The sequence below is a fragment of the Gymnogyps californianus genome, chromosome 5 (assembly GCF_018139145.2).
Source record: "Gymnogyps californianus isolate 813 chromosome 5, ASM1813914v2, whole genome shotgun sequence".
Classification (NCBI taxonomy): domain Eukaryota; kingdom Metazoa; phylum Chordata; class Aves; order Accipitriformes; family Cathartidae; genus Gymnogyps; species Gymnogyps californianus.
Window position 1 is genome coordinate 11,224,657 of NC_059475.1, and position 16,009 is coordinate 11,240,665.

The 16,009-nt window shown below is 39.3% G+C and overlaps 1 protein-coding gene across 1 annotated transcript in view; it reads right to left on the bottom strand.

Annotated features, from left to right (window-relative positions):
* MICAL2 (microtubule associated monooxygenase, calponin and LIM domain containing 2) overlaps positions 1 to 16,009 on the bottom strand; it is a 109,165-nt gene that overhangs the window by 81,058 nt on the left and 12,098 nt on the right. Inside the window, exons 2-7 of the mRNA XM_050897014.1 lie at positions 7,339 to 7,546; positions 6,554 to 6,670; positions 5,322 to 5,423; positions 3,318 to 3,473; positions 2,246 to 2,346; positions 339 to 596 (exon numbers count right to left, since the gene is read on the bottom strand). Coding sequence (XP_050752971.1) covers positions 339 to 596; positions 2,246 to 2,346; positions 3,318 to 3,473; positions 5,322 to 5,423; positions 6,554 to 6,670; positions 7,339 to 7,546 — 942 coding nt within the window. The remainder of the gene's footprint in view (positions 1 to 338; positions 597 to 2,245; positions 2,347 to 3,317; positions 3,474 to 5,321; positions 5,424 to 6,553; positions 6,671 to 7,338; positions 7,547 to 16,009) is intronic.

The window sequence follows — 16,009 nt, forward strand, 5'->3', positions numbered from 1 at the left end:
CAATAAAAATTTGGACCAAGTTTTTCTCTGTGATGGAAGTCAGGAAAATTATGCCATGCACCCAAGCTGAGGACACACAGCTCACAGTTTTCAGACAGAAATACAACTTGCATAAAGCAAAACAGGATCTCAGCCAGAGACTGCCAGCCAAGCATTAGTTATGACATAAACTATGGCATAAAAAAAGAAAAAGGGGGAAAAAAAAAAAATCTATTCCAAAGAAGGTACCATTGTTTCAAGACATGTAAGAGAAGACAGTTTGTTTTGGAGGGTAGATTGAATGGCTGGATTAAGGAAAAAAAACCAAAAGACTACTTGGAAGACATTCCAAGATATACCTCAAGCAAACTATCTCCAACAAGCGCCACCAGGAGCTGATGTCTGTGCCTCTCTCTCACTAGTGCAGCATTTTCAGATGCATACATGGAAGTAAAATCAAACATTGCTACATCTGGTTGCCCATAGTGATTAATTGCAAAATCCAAGGAAGGCAGCTGGTAATTGGTTGCAAAGTCAGCAGCTTCTCTGGCATAGGACAGCAAATTGCTCTGGTTCACATTTTCCCCACAGAGGAGCAACTCAGTATCAATGTAGTCCTGCAAGGAGAGAAGCATGCAGAATTAGATACTTCAACTATCCTCTCTGGATCGGAACATTGCAGTCTCATGGCATCAGTGTGGCAACTACACATCTCACAGCATAAAGAACCAAGTGAGATTTTTCGTCTCCTCCAAAAAGTTCATACACAAACATAGGTTACTGTACTGCCCCAAACAGGAACTCTCTATGCCAACACTGAATAAGCAGCTTTATTTGCAATAGAAGATTATAGTGCCTCCCAGTTCCTCGGTTATGTGTTATTTTTGTAACATTACTTCCCTCCCATCAAAAGATGTTATCATCATCATTGCAATGCTTTTCTGCATGTGTGCACCCCACATCTGAAACCACACGACAGCAGAAATATCGATGTACCGATGATGTAACACGTGGGTCTCAGCCTGAAGGTTTGACTTAGCGCCTCAGTAACAACACATTCAAACTTGGATCATAGAAGCTTTTCTGTTGTTCTGCTTTGGGCTGGGGTTTTTTTGGCCTTTGTGGTGAAGGACCCTGCCTTTACAGGTCATCCTACTTAAAGCCAGTGATTATTAACACAGCAGTTTCTATTTACAGCTTAATCATGGATGAGGCCCCTAATCGCAGGGATGATACCACAGAACTGCTATTAGCCCAGTTGTTTTAGACAGACTGGTTTTTTCTTCCCCTCAGACCTGATCAGGTCAGGAAAACAGCTCTGACAGGCCACAGCTGCTGCTCCTCTTCTCCAAACTCCCCACAGGTCTCCTGGGACTGCGCCCACCTACAAACACCAGCCCCTCAACCCTGGGGCCCACCTCCCGCTCCCCCCACACACTGCTGGGGGCTGCCGCCCTTCCCCTCTCCCGCCTCAGCCGGGTAAGGCCAGCTGCTCTGTCCTGGGAGCCTCTGTCCTCCAAAAGGGCAGGAAATCATGGCACTGAGCTTAGTGGTCCCATCAGAAAGCCAAGAAGCCTTCCGATAGCTCCCCACAAGTACTTCCTTCGGGAAATTATATCTGACTGTTGTGGCACTGTCTTACTTCGCAAGAAAAATTGACCTCTCTTGGGTTTCCAGGAAGAGAAATTTAAATGGTGCCAAAACACTTTCTAGAAAGAAAAGAAAACAAACCCTCACATCTTACAGAAGAAGGAAAAAGAAAAAAAAAAAAGGAAGGAAAAAAGGCCTCAAGTCCCAAGTACCTTTGAAAGTTCAGGCCATCTTTTTTATAGCCTCCTTCTATCATGTTTCATCCACTTTAGAGAATTTGCAATTTAGCCTGGGGTAGGTCTCAACACTTCCTTATTTGCCTGATAAAACTGGACATAGCTGTGCTAAGTTCTCCTTTAAATAAATGAAGGTTTTATTTTCTGGTGTGATGACCACACCACATATTTCCAAGGTGAGTCAAGATCCCATTTCAGCCAGTTTCAGAACTGACAAATTTAGGAAGTATTGTTTTCAGTTCTCTACAGAAACTTTGTGCTGACTGGAGGGAAAAACAAACAAAGAAGTCAGAGTAAGATCTAAGTGATCTGAGCTTTAATGAAGTGATCTAGTAAGTCTATAAACACCCTCTATAACATGCAACTATGTTTATGCAGATGGTCATACTTATTCTGTGCCAAGTAAATAAAACAGAGTTTCAGCCAGCATTTTTACATACATTAATAATCACTCCTTTGTCCAGAAGACTCTGCTTTTTTGCTGTCATCACAAAATAATGAGTGCTATCTTTGTAGTAAACAATATTCTCCAGGTCAATTCCTGAAAAGAGATAATGCATTTGTTATGAAGTACAGTGCATTGTCTGTGTCATTTACTAACAACATGTGATTGATCCCCACATGTTTTTCCTTCTTGGGATACATTCACTTTCCCAGCTGGGATGAAGCATTAGTGGGCAAGATGCTCTAAAACAAAACAAAAACAGAACAAGAGAGGAGATCAACCTTACCCCACAAGAGTTTGTCTCAGCATACTTTAAAGTTATTTAGCATCCTTTTAAGGAATAGACAGTTAAATACAGCCTTAATCGTCTGAGGTAGAAAAGGGGAGCCAAGGGAACAAAGTGCTTTTTAGGTTGCTAGGGCTCTGGCATTGGGTCTAACCAGGAGTTTTGGTTTCTATTATAATAATATTTTTTTTTTTTTTAAAAATCAGCTGTAAATCAAGAATGGAATTGCTTGTACTGACAGTGGATGCAACTATTCTGAAACCCCTTTTCATACAGATGTATTTCACAGTTTATAGTTTAAGTATTTATGGCAGATTCCTGTTTAGTTCTTTCCAGTTTATCAGATCTACACATCAAAAAGCAAGAATAAACTCCTCCCAGAAGGGCAGAGCCTTTTTCACAGGGTTTAAGCTGTTCAGCATGTGAACGGATACAAACAAAACAAACCATGTCTTAAGGGAAATCTCTGGGCACTGAAAATGCTCTTCTAAATTTGTTCAACATAGCAGACATTTTTACAGTTGAGAAAAATTTAAACATTAAAACAAGCTATGATGTGGCAACGCCTAAGCTAAAAAAAAATTTTAAAAATGCCACTGTACCATAAATGGACACCTCCATCTGCAAGATTCTGACATCAACAGCATTTTATCACTTGCCTTTTTTTTTTTTATACAATATATTTAAATTGATGTTAATCGGAATAGGAGGGTGGCCTGGCAGATAGAGTTCCTCTACTGCCTCTTTTATTTGGTTGTAGAAAAAATGAGGATGCACCCACCTGTTTCCTCTTTAAGGTCTTGGAAGAACTTCTGATTGAAGATGAAAGCAACACCACTAATTTCTTCTACCTTGGCTTCTGCAGTTGTATTTCTGTTTATAAAATTGGCAGTGATAGCTATAGCCAGCTTTCCACGAAACTCCTTCCTCCTGAAACCTAGTAAGCAAAGAAAAGAATTAAAAACACTGGAAACTTCACATCGGACTTTCAGGGAGGGTCAGCTCAAGGCAGCTCGGTATCTTTCCTATGTCTAGTCCTACACTTCATCAAACAACACATCAGCAGATTCCGTCATTCCTCCAAAATTCCCTTGAACACAAAGAGTCTTTTCTCCCCACTCCCAGCTGCAAAACTGGAGCTGTACTGCATTCGAGATGAAGTCTCACTAATAGAAAAATAGGTCTGGGGGGAAACTATGGGAAAAAGTTGAACATGGGAAGAGGTTAAGGACAAATGATGACTAAAGAAAAACAGACTGGAAATAGAGCAGATCAAATTTAATGGAGGGAAACATTTTTAACATGCTAAATATCAAATAAGATTTTTGTTACATAGGTAGTAAAGAGGTTGTGAAAAAACACGCAAGAGATCAGCAGTCAAAAGCAGTAGAGATCTGAAAAACAGAAACCTCTATAACAGTGCTTAGGTGCACACACAACCAGCTAATGAGGTTTTTCAAACATGTTAGGGGTTGAAAAAAATTCAGTGGCTTAACTACTAGATTGCCAAGGTGAGGCTGACTGCGAAGTTAATTGCTCTCTCGCTCTATCCTAGCTTCCTCTTTTCACAAAAAAACCCCACTAAGCCACAATCTTGCAATCACACATTTAAGTTTTTCCCTCTGTGTATTCCCCTTATCTGTAAGTAAATTCTGAAGTAGGACAGAGGGTCCTTGGAGTATTTTTAGCCAATTGCAGACGACTTTTCAGAGAATACATGTATTTTCTAAGAAGAAATAAATCAGTTATGAATTTTTGTCTCTGTGCTTCTTGATACGCTCTCGTTTTTTCATTGGGATAAATTTAACATGACAACACCAGCTTCTGTATGTAAACAGTCTTCAGTGCACCAAATATTCCCTTAGATACTGGTACGATGATAACCATTAACTTCTCAATAAAGTCTGCAGCTGAGGTAAGAATAATTTCGTTTTGCTGATACCTAACTATTTAAACAGTCTTTTATGGGAGATAGCTGGACAATAGTGTGGCGAAATTTCTAATAGAGCTTTACAAGGAATTAACTCTAAGCATATTGTGGTTGGCAGATATAAGAATAAGCAGACAAACTATGAAGCTAATGAAAAAAAGGAAATAGTGTACTTAATGAACTGAAACTAACATGGATATAATTAAAGCTACACAAGGGGAATATATAATTAAGTAACAGGTTTGTTCATGTGATACAGGAGCAGCTTAGCTAGTGTCTCACTAAGAAAGACAGCTCAGGTGGTCTGAATTCTCAGCAGTGGCTCAAGTTCATGAAGTATTTCCCCCCTCTCCCCCCACCACCTTAGAGTTATTTATTATCTTTTGGTATCCAAAGTAACAGCTTCTCAAGTTAAATCACCCTCTATAAAAGAGCGATACCTCTGATGCCTTCATTAAATACCTGGCAGTCACGTTTCGGTCATTAGTTCAAACAGATAGTGCAAATTTATGGCACAATAGCAAAGACTATGCAATTCCTGACACGTATCTTGTCAGCCTCCTTAAAGTTAAATCATCATATAATTACTTAACCTTGAAGCAAGCCCAATGGCATCATGATACATTTCGTAATCAATGCAGATACACAGTGCTTAGAATCAGTGAAGACATTAAATGCCTTTATTTTGAGCTACAACTTCACAACAAAAGCTGAAGATACCACATCAAAAATAGTTTCCACGCAGACTTCAGCGGATTGAAAGGTAGCCTGTTGCTTTCTGTTCTCCTCTGACTTTGAGGCCTTCCAAAATACCCTAAAGACCATTAATAAGGCTAAAAGCACACATTCACCTACCTTCTAACGTGTTCCTGCGGCCGTCTGCACCAATAATAACATCAAATTCATACTCTGACAAAGGGTGATCCATGGGGAGAAATTCAGCCCTCCAACCTATCTCTAAAAACACAAAGAATAATATTTATTCATTCTTCAGTAATACAATGGAGAAATGCTTTCAGAGTCTGAAGAAAGGGCATTAAGAGAAATGGTCCATTTCTCATTCAAGCGGAGCTGAATTCTGCCTCAATTTGATGCAGGAAAGTCCTGCTACAGTCAAACATACGTTCAGGCTGTATTAGCAAGGTGTCAAGCTCGTAAACTGACAATAAAAAAAATGGAAGCCTTAATTTGTATCACCTAATGCACTAAACTTCCTCTTGGACCCATATCACAAGAATATGCTTAAGCACTTCATTCGCACAGAAATAGCCCCACAATGACCTTATCGGGACAGCACATATATGTGGTAACAGCAAGAAAGGGCTGCGTTTTAAAAGAAGAAAAATAGCATTCCGTTGTCGATACTTTTAATTGTCTTCTAAATAGAAACTAAACAGAAGCATACTCACAAAGCTAAATTTAATCTTTGCATTAACACAAAGCTGATTATGTGAAAATGTTTGTATTGTCCATATTTTAAAATTATATATCCTTTAACTAGTTAAAACAATATATTTTTTCTACTGTCGCTATATGACCATTTAAAGAGAGATAGCATAGTATTTTAATTAAAGTAAAATTTTAAAATATTTTATTGCTACTACACACTAAATACTAATCTTTAAAAAAAAGAAAAAAAGAACGAGAACTCTTTCTCTATTTTATTTAAAAAGCTTGCATAAGATGGCTGATAAGACTCTGTGTGCCAGTGGGAGTTATATCAAATGTGAAAGCAAAATGAGGCCCAGGGAGCTTAATCCACACTCAATATTTATATTATCAATCAAAAATTGTTTTTGCAAGAAGATACCAAAAAGCCACACCAGACTCCCTACAAAGCCTCAAACGCATGCCAGAAGGCATAGTGCAAAGCCTCAACTTCTCAGACTGGGTCATATTTTAAGAATTATCAGTGCTCTGTCACAATGATACTTATCATGCATATGACTGCATATAGCAAACCTAGCTGAATAAGAGGGGAAAAAACCTCCCATTTCTTTAAACAGAATTTAACTACCTTGAATGATTTCACATAATGCCTGACATAAAAAGTACTGTGAACAGAACTACATTATGATAAACAATACTTTGGTTTTCTTGATCTTCAGGAGGTTCCAGGACTTTCACGAATTCTAGATTCACATGGATTTCAACTCCTAGTATAAGTGCAACTTTGAAGAGGATAAGTTGAAGTTGTCGAATACCTGTGGACAGCAAGTAACAAAGATGTATTTAATATCTAAGTAATCACAGCTGCTATCAGCATGCCACCCAACTGATATTCATTGTTAACACAAGCATGCAGCATTATTATTTCCTCTACTGTGATGAATGCAAATGTAGCAACCACCACAGGATGTTGTTCTCTTCTGCCTCATTTTCCTCTTGCAGCACAATCTCGTAGGTAGTAAAACTCATTTCAGTGAGTTTCTTAGAATACTTTTTTACAGCTTTCCTTCTTAATGATATTTAAAGGATCTGCTAACCAATATGTTGATCATTTTAGGATAGAAAGTTTTACAGCATATTTCCCTGTAAAATAGCCCACTTTTGCATATTTTCTCATTAGATTAAGGGTTGTGTCTACCTTCAATGTACTAGAATGAATATCAATATTCTTCATACTTCATAATAAAAACCTACTGTTTAACAAATCCAGACTAACAAAAAGCTGCTCCGTAAGACTCTCATTTGTTCAATTGCCGTTTTGCTTAAATGAGACCATTTTTTTTTCCCCTCTGTGTGTGTGCGCGCATGCACTCACGCATGTTTAAGGTAGATGAGCTTTCTGCCAAATCAAGAAAGTCTCCATTAATCTTCTGACCTTGGTACACCTCTTATCTGAACAGTGCCCATGCCCTCAGATACTTACTAATGTGATCAATAGATCCTGCACAGAATTTTCCATAAAATTTCTTTGCTCCCAGTCCCCGGAGGTCGTGGATTGTAAACGGCCAAAGATGCAACACATTGTTTCTTGAAAAAGTGTCCCGCTTCTCCACGACGACGACTTTGGCTCCCAGGAAGGCAAGTTCTATGGCAGTCCGCAAGCCACATGGGCCACCTCCAATAATTAAACACTAGCAGAGTAAAGAAGGAGTCTTACACAGGGTTTTGTATTGACTTCCACATAGTTTCTAACTTAATCTATTGGTACGACTTGATATTCAACCCGACTTATGCTACTGAGAGTGTATTCAAGTCATCTATTTAAATCAGTAAACATTCAAATTTTGTTCGCATGTGGCATTCAGTCAATTTATACAAGAGGATAAACTGTGCTTCATGCAGACATAAAAGCATGTGATAAAAAGATGTAACAGAAGAAACAGCAAAAAGCCAAACACTTTTGAGCATCTGCTTGTACATTTCTAACTCACTCACATTCAGTGTTTCAAAAGTGCTTGCAGTAAACAGTATTACAGCTACATAAAAGGGAGGGGAAAGGAAATAAGTGGTCTTGGTGTAGGCTTTTTTTGTTTTAAAGAGGAAATCGGTATACATTTGATACACTTGTTAGACAAATCTATGATAAGCCAGTAGTCTTACAGTATTAGTTACTCTCTATTTCAAGTGAGGGCATATCCTCAATATAACAGCCTAGTTCACCTACAGCTGTAAAGCAGGGCATGTCAAGAGAGGTCAGCAGACTTGTCCTGCTTCACCAGAGCTGGGGAACTCGGCCTATTCTATTCCTTTTCACCCAGTAGTCAACATCCTCACCTTCAGGAAGATCACATTTTAGGAGCTTAAATCTAAGTTTGGGCATCCTCAGAAGAACTGCTTCAGAAACGATTACAGAGAATTCTCACCCAAATTTTAGCTGACAGCTGTAAGTTTTCACAGACTAACAAGCAATGGATTTCCAGAAAGCAAACTAATTAAAACTGAAACATATCTAATGCTTACCTTTTCCTGACTGATTACTAAAAACTGATTAGAAACAGTCTAATAGCTGCACAACGTTGTTGTTCCACACACCCCGCTAAAACCCACCCTACCCACCCAAAATCCCCCAAAACCCACACAGACTTCACAAAACCTATGCCATCAGTTCAAGCACTGGGCTCGGGCAGGGAGAGATGAGGTGGGCCTGAGCAGAGGGGAGAGCTCTGGCTGCGAGGCCGAGCTGTGCCACGTTACAAATCCAAACCCATTATCTCACAAGCCAGACATGCTCCTGTGCGTCCCGCACACATAGCCAGACAGTGATTACAGTTTCAAAGCAAGCACGGACTGCATCTGGAGGCTCGTTGGATACGAGTCTGGTTCCCATTACATTTCAATTTCATAAAATAGAGTCATTTATTTATTTTGGTTTGTTCGTCATTTGTTTTCAAATTTAATAACTTAAGCAAAAATTCTGGTGCTGACTTTTGTCCATGACTTTTGTCCAACCCAATCGTAAAAGTGCAAAATTTTTTTTTTAAATTGAATAAATAATTCAAATAAATTCCCACTGAAACAAGAGTTCCTGTGAGGTACTTTCACTTTGCTTTAGGCAAGTGTTTTGTTAACTAGAGATATTAAATAAGTTAAGCTTAGGTTGTTGCATTAGCCACTTGGCTTTCTTCCTCCTAAAAGAACATATTTAATTCATAATTTCACAAGAACACTCCTCACTGCATGCTAAATATTAAGAAAACATCAACAGACGTAATTATATAAAGGAAGAAAATGGAGTGCAGATGTTATCCTGACTAAAGAGGATCACTGGTGGAGTCTGGGTCAGCTCTTTTCTGCACATGCTTGTTGTGATTACCATGGGAACTCTGAGCTCTGACAAGTAAGTGACCGCCTTCACAGCTACACAGTTTTCCAGTAATGTTTAGCAAGCAGTTAGAAACATTTTACAAATAAAGACCATACATGGTTTGATAAGGTGGGGTTGTTTTTTTGGCTAACAAACTGTATTATATATAAATAAATGCAACTTTTTAAAAAGCAGTCTTTTGAGATTTAGTCGTAGTGGATCCTGCCAAGTAATAAAACCCACAAAGAAAACACTGTCAGTTCATCCTGGTGCTCTGCAACACAGTACATTACAATTTTAAGGAGGATTCTGCCCTCTCCCCTTCTCGTATCACCATTGACAAAATATCTTCCTAATTGCCTAGAGACAATGTGAAAAATGGTTGTCTACTTGCCATCATCCATGGTTACCTTCCATAAACATATTTATCTATGTCTCAGAACTATTTGTTCTTTGATTTATTAAGGACGCTTCCTGCTGGCGTAGAGCTTACTCTTGGCACTTTGTCATCTTTCTTGAAACTTCTGGGGTCAAAACCAGCACAAAACCCTTGCAAAGGTAATTCTTACTGTGTTTATGTTCCTACCTTTATTAAGTAAGGAAAGGGACCGTACCACTGTCCTGTCCCTGCCCTCCCTCCTGAGCTCTCTGCTTGCAAAGTCACAGGAGAAACCTTCTTGTAGTCAACCAGAACAAACCTTGAATGGCTTCCTATTTTCACCTCCTGTTACCCCAGTCTCCTGGCTCATCAGGGCCTGCTTTTGAAATTAATTTCATGCAATTTAACACAGATCATGACAACTGACATCACATAAGGAAGTCTTGAACGATCAATCCTGAAGTGTAACAAACAGGGTTGGACAAATGCCAACGGTTTCTTGACATCCACATCGCCATTCACAGCTCAACTCTCTTAGTGGTGCCAGATCATTGCCTAAAAAGGTAAAGGGTAACTTGACTTTTCAAAGCCTCTTCCGCAAATTATTCAAAGTAACAGTTGCTGAAGAGGACTGACAAGGAGCTTTTGCATATTTCTTGTTCAGGCTGGAAATGAAGGGAGAACGACTTGTATAGATTACAGGGCAGCTTATCCAAGAATAAGATCACAGCTAGACTCTGTGACCTGCCTGAAGAATCAGTATCACGTTGGATGTTATATCCTGTTTTACTACCAAGAGTATACCATGTTATACCACTTAGTGCAAGATAGCAATACTGAGAGAAGGCATTTTTCTCAGTGAAAACCTCATAGTATAAAGGGCTGATCTTCTGCCTGCAAATGCATGTAAATACTTCCTGTGAAATGAGAAGCTTCATTAAATTTAATACACTCCCCCAAAACAGCACCTACGTTACAACAAGACAGGAGCAGGCAAAAGTACAGAAAGAATAAATGAGGATGGAGAAAACAACATAGTTATGCATTCATGTGGCAGATTAAAGCACGTGATTTTAAAATGCCAAGTTTCCTCCTTTATCCTTTATGAAAATAATTTGTCTTTGCACATATTTCATCCAAAGATCTTATAAATGCTTAAAATATTGAGCACACATCCTCTAGAAGATGAAATGCACACACTGAGAAAGGGAGCCATGACAAGGACTCCGACCGGGCCGTTCCCCGGCCCTGGCCCTCACCGCAGCCCAGCGCTGCACCCACGAGTTCCCCAGCCAAGGGGAGAAAAGCCGGGCGCCACGAATGCCCTGCACGCACCCAGACAGTGTCTTGCCCTGCACGGGCACACCTGCCCTCCATCACCTCATCAGCGACAGGACCTGCGCTCCGTCACCTCATCAGCGACAGGACCACGTAAGGTTACATACATCAAATTTCCTGCACCAAACTCCTGCTATGCAGTAACCGGCAGTACTGAAGAGACTGCCCATAAACACTAACTCCTACAAGCAACGGTCACCACAAGTACTTTTCATGAGAATTTTATGTGAGTTAAATTCATCTACTCTTCTTGCAGATATCCTGGATATGAATGATACTAATTACTGATTACGATAAATGCGACAATGAAAATTTTACACTTACGATTTAAATTATCATAAGTAAATGGACGTGCTGGTTTGAGTTAAACTTCTGCAAGAGCATTTTTAGAATGCCAGTTACAAAATTCCCATTGAAGAGGACTAATGCAAGTTTACAGGCCAGTAGTAGTCACCTAGTGACAAACTTAGGACTATTTCAGTTTAAAATTATATTAAGTAAAGCACGGAAATTTATGTACTTCAGAATAAAACACTGATAAGCCCATGCATATTTTATAAAAGTTGTCTCTTTCAGCTGCTGAGTATATACGATGTTTCTACAGTACTTTTTAACAGTACTGTACTTTTCCCTAAAAGATAATTATTTGTTTCAGTATAAATCTTGTCCCACACTATAACCAAGCACACTACTCATTGCGTTATTTATCTTCAGATTGAAATAGAGCAGAAACTTCATGGGTTTTTCTCCCAGTACAATTAAAAGATATCAGAAAGTTTCACTTGTAATAATATAAACATACACAGCATTTGGTAAGTGTCATAAGCTTGATTCTACTCAAAGACCGATCTCATTGTAAGAGATGCTACTTTCTCTCTATTAGTATGTTTAAGAATGGCAGTGCCTTGAAAATCTCCAGAAAATGTTTCTACGCTGAATAAGAGCACTTAGTGCTGAGCTAAACGGCAGCATAAGTTACCTCTCCAAAAGCAGAATGACTTTTGTGCCAGGCGCAGGTTTTCAATATGATCTCCTGTATATAACATACAAATACATGACTTAGAAAATAGAAGGGGAGGAAAGGGAGAGAGGGATGCGAAGTAGGTGCCTCTTGCAACCCCTCCCGTCCCCCACTATTAAATCGGCAGCCTGTGAATCCAGACACCTATATCCCATTCTGGAAAAACCATATGCAGTTTAACAGCTGAGAATTTGCAGAATGCCTCCATTGGTTTTCACATAGTAAAGAAAGCTTACAGAAACAACTGAGGTTTTGAGAGAAATGAGAGAGAGAGCAAGAATACTAGCACTATGTTTAACAAAAAAACAAAATAACACTCCACAATGACCTAGTCACAAAAATCTCATCCACTTTAGTAATTGAAAGGCAGAATCTACTCATTGACCTTGAAAAATGTAAAAAAACATCAGCTCTCGGCATTTACATGCTCACAGTCAAGGAACCCACCAGTTGGCAGTAGCATGTGGGTGGGGGATGCAACCAAACAGCATCTCTTTGCACAGTTAAGAATAGACAAAACCCGTTGTAGCTCAATGCATTACAATGTTATCATTCAACTCTAAATCCCTCACTCCTCTCCTGCCCAAGGTACCCAACCATTAAATTAGTCCTGGAAAATAAAAGTGTGTTCAATTATGATCCACTCCCCGTATATTCTTGGGATGAAGACAGAAGCTACAATCACTCCAGGAATTCAAGATTTTCTCATTTCTGCCTTTCAGTTGTTTTGGAGTTGAAAAAGAGGAGATCAATTTTAGACTCCAGCTCAACAGCAACTGGATAGACACAGAGACACCCTCTATTGTCCTAAGGCACGCCAAGTCAGAAACACCACTTCAATTCTTCAGTGGAAAGGCACACATATACTAATGAAAAAATAGTGAAAACCATCTGCCTAAATTATTTAACTTCCTTTAGCTTGTATGTAATGTTTACCCAAATCGCCAATTGGAAATCAAAACCTATAGGAATGGATCTTGCTGCTAGAAACGAACACCAAGGGGTGGCTTTTCCCACACGCCTTGAAGCCGTTGCCTGGTGCTGCAGGTGCCCCCAGCAGCTGTGGGCCTCCCCATGCAGCGACAGGAGGTTCTGCCTGCGCCCAGACAGCCTGCAGGACACCAAGGGACAGAATGCTTTGCCTTTCCATGGCAAACCCTCTTCCATTGTTTGCTCTGGGACTCAGGTGGGTTCATTTCCATAGTCTTCAGATCTGGGACTTCACACTGATTTGACTGACTCCACAGGATTACATCCTACATGGATTTGGGCAAGTGTTTATTCGTGATAGAGCTAAATGTGATGCAACATGAGATAGGCATGAAATGTAATGAAACAACACATTTTCTGGATCAGCACTGACTGTTTCCCTGGAAAGGCTCCAAAGAGAAACAGCTGCATAAGCAGCTAAGGCAGACAGCTACTAGAAGCTGCAGCGGGAAGCTCTCTCCACCACGCTTTTCACTTCATCCCCTTTACTAGACATGAAAATGCTTCTGGCAAAAATAGAACTGCTCAGTAAGACATTCCTGACTTACTGACTTACAGTTCAGCTCACATTTGTAGTCTCAGGTTTTATCACATAAATTTATTGACAGTCACTAGATGCAACAGTGCAGTCAAATGTACCCTGAATCCACCGAATAGCCAATATAGTTTTTAAAGTTTGAAACATTATACTTGAAGTCACTGAAAAATAAAATTCTGTATGCCACTTCAGATAACATTAAAAATTTCAAGAGCTAAAGCTTTATTTAAAAAAAAAATATGAAAAAGAAAAAAAGGTTAAGCTCACAATAAGCATGACACGTGTTTTCAATCTAAGATGCGAGTCTAATCTTCCTACAGCCCTGGTCTACCAAAGCACTTCAATATATGGTTGCTCCTGTAAACTCAACAACCCTATTCAGGTACTCGCTGCTTCTCTAGACGAAGACCCCTGTACAAGTGCTTGTCATCTCCTTTTCTACAAAGCAGCCCAGCCACTGGCACCAACGAAGGATGTGTCGCTATAAAATAGCTTGGTTACCAGACAGGTTAGAGCTACGCAAGTATACTGCTCTGTTCACAGTAACGTGCCCTGCATTGCATGAGATGCTTGTACTCGTTGCCTGTTGCCTGACTTGCTGAACACTGCCATACCTATACAACTGGTTTTACTAAAAGGCAACAGAACACGACCCTGTCAAGAACAGTGATGATAACTGTAGCTAAATATGACAGTGATTTGAAAGGTGTCCATTTGACTACATACATATATAGGAAAGAGACAGTGTTGACCCAAAACAAGAATTCTTTTCTTCATTTTTAGAAAGAGGCCAGATACCGAAACATATACCCAAAATTTCTGTGATTAACAAATCTATACTACATGCAAATATTAAAAGAAAAAAAAAATTCCGTCAAAGGAAGGGAGAGGAGAAGGTATAGGAGCTAATTAAACTCGCCCTACAAAAATTAAGTAATCTTTAAAAGAGTATTTTCCTCTATTATACTATGCTCTATGAGCTCCTTATAAAATTAGTAAGGTTAAAAATGTTTCATTTGACAAAAATAATATTCAGTTAAATGTATTTTAATGAGAGGTCCTAACTCTCCAAAGGATTATGTGAACACTACTTAAATGCACTACAGATAGTTCCAAAATCTACCTTAAAATATTAATAAGACTAGCTGGATCTTGCTGAGCAGACATTTTTGGAGAGTGAACACCACATAAATACCACTGTTGGGGAAGTTCAAAGGCAGCTGGGAACAGCGAGACTCACGCACCCCTAATTGCCACCAACCACAGCAACAAAACCCTGTCCCAGTGCAGGAAGCGCAACACAATGAGTCCATTTCTGCTTTCGATCCCACTGGTATTTTACCCTTTGTACCCCCAGCTGAGCACCTGAGAAATATGCAGTTTTGTCATCTCCTGCCAAAAGCACCCATATCAGCAACTGGCAAAAATGGAGACATTGCTATTTTTCATCTTAAAAGACTGTAACATGGATTTGAGGCTACCTAATCTAGGCTGATTTTGGACAGAGCTCTTTCCCCAGCACTGCACCCTGCAGTTGCCGCACTCACAGCTGGACTCAGCACAATCCAGAGATCAGAGGATCTATCTTTATTGCCCTCCTGTTTTATTGGGCCAAAATGCCAGAAGTGAAACATTAGTACATTTATTGCATTCATGTGGCTCATCTTCACTGGGATTTTTTTCTCTTTTTTGGAAGACAAGCTTCTGCATGGAAAAAAACACGTGCCTTCATTTTTCCTGGATGAATTTGGACACACTTGTCCATCCATCCTCTCTGTCTCTCGGATATATGTACTAATATTAGATTTGCGTATAAAAACCTTGCCATAGTTTGAAATTAAAACAATGGTATGAAAGACATCTGAAACTTATAGTCTGCTATGTGACACATTACAGAAAGGCTGCATGCATTCAGTGTGCTAGAAGGTCAAGAGTTCCTTTGTTGATGCACAAAAGCTGTCAGGACTTTGTTACTTGGAGCTTTTCTGAAGAGCTCTCTCAGGCGGCATTTGTCATATTTAAATATGTTGACTTGATCTCAGAGCTTTTATAACAACTTACAAAAATAAACTTTAAAAAATTACAATTGGTAGACATAATACAGAACAGTAGCTCTAGAAACTTTCAGTACCCCTGCACCACAGTTATCTGAAGAAAACCTGCACATCATCTGACAAGAAATGTTATACTATTTTTAATAAACAGATTATTCACCAGAAATCAGGCAAGTGCTTTAATCCAAAAATCTCCTCAAATAAAGCACAAAATAAACCCTCTAACATCCTTTGGAATTAAGAGCATATTTGCTGTTTTCTTACCTGTCTTTCACTGTAATCAAAATGGGGGGGGCAGGCGGAACCCACACCCAAAACCCAGAAGAGATTGCTTTCTTTTCTTTTTTTTGGCCAATTGTTTTCATTTTGATTGTTTAAGCAAGATAAACCTTGCAGAAAGAATGTTGCCTGACTATCCCAGTCATGAATAAGGCTGGCAGCATTTAAGTACCTTGCCTTTTTTTTGTAGG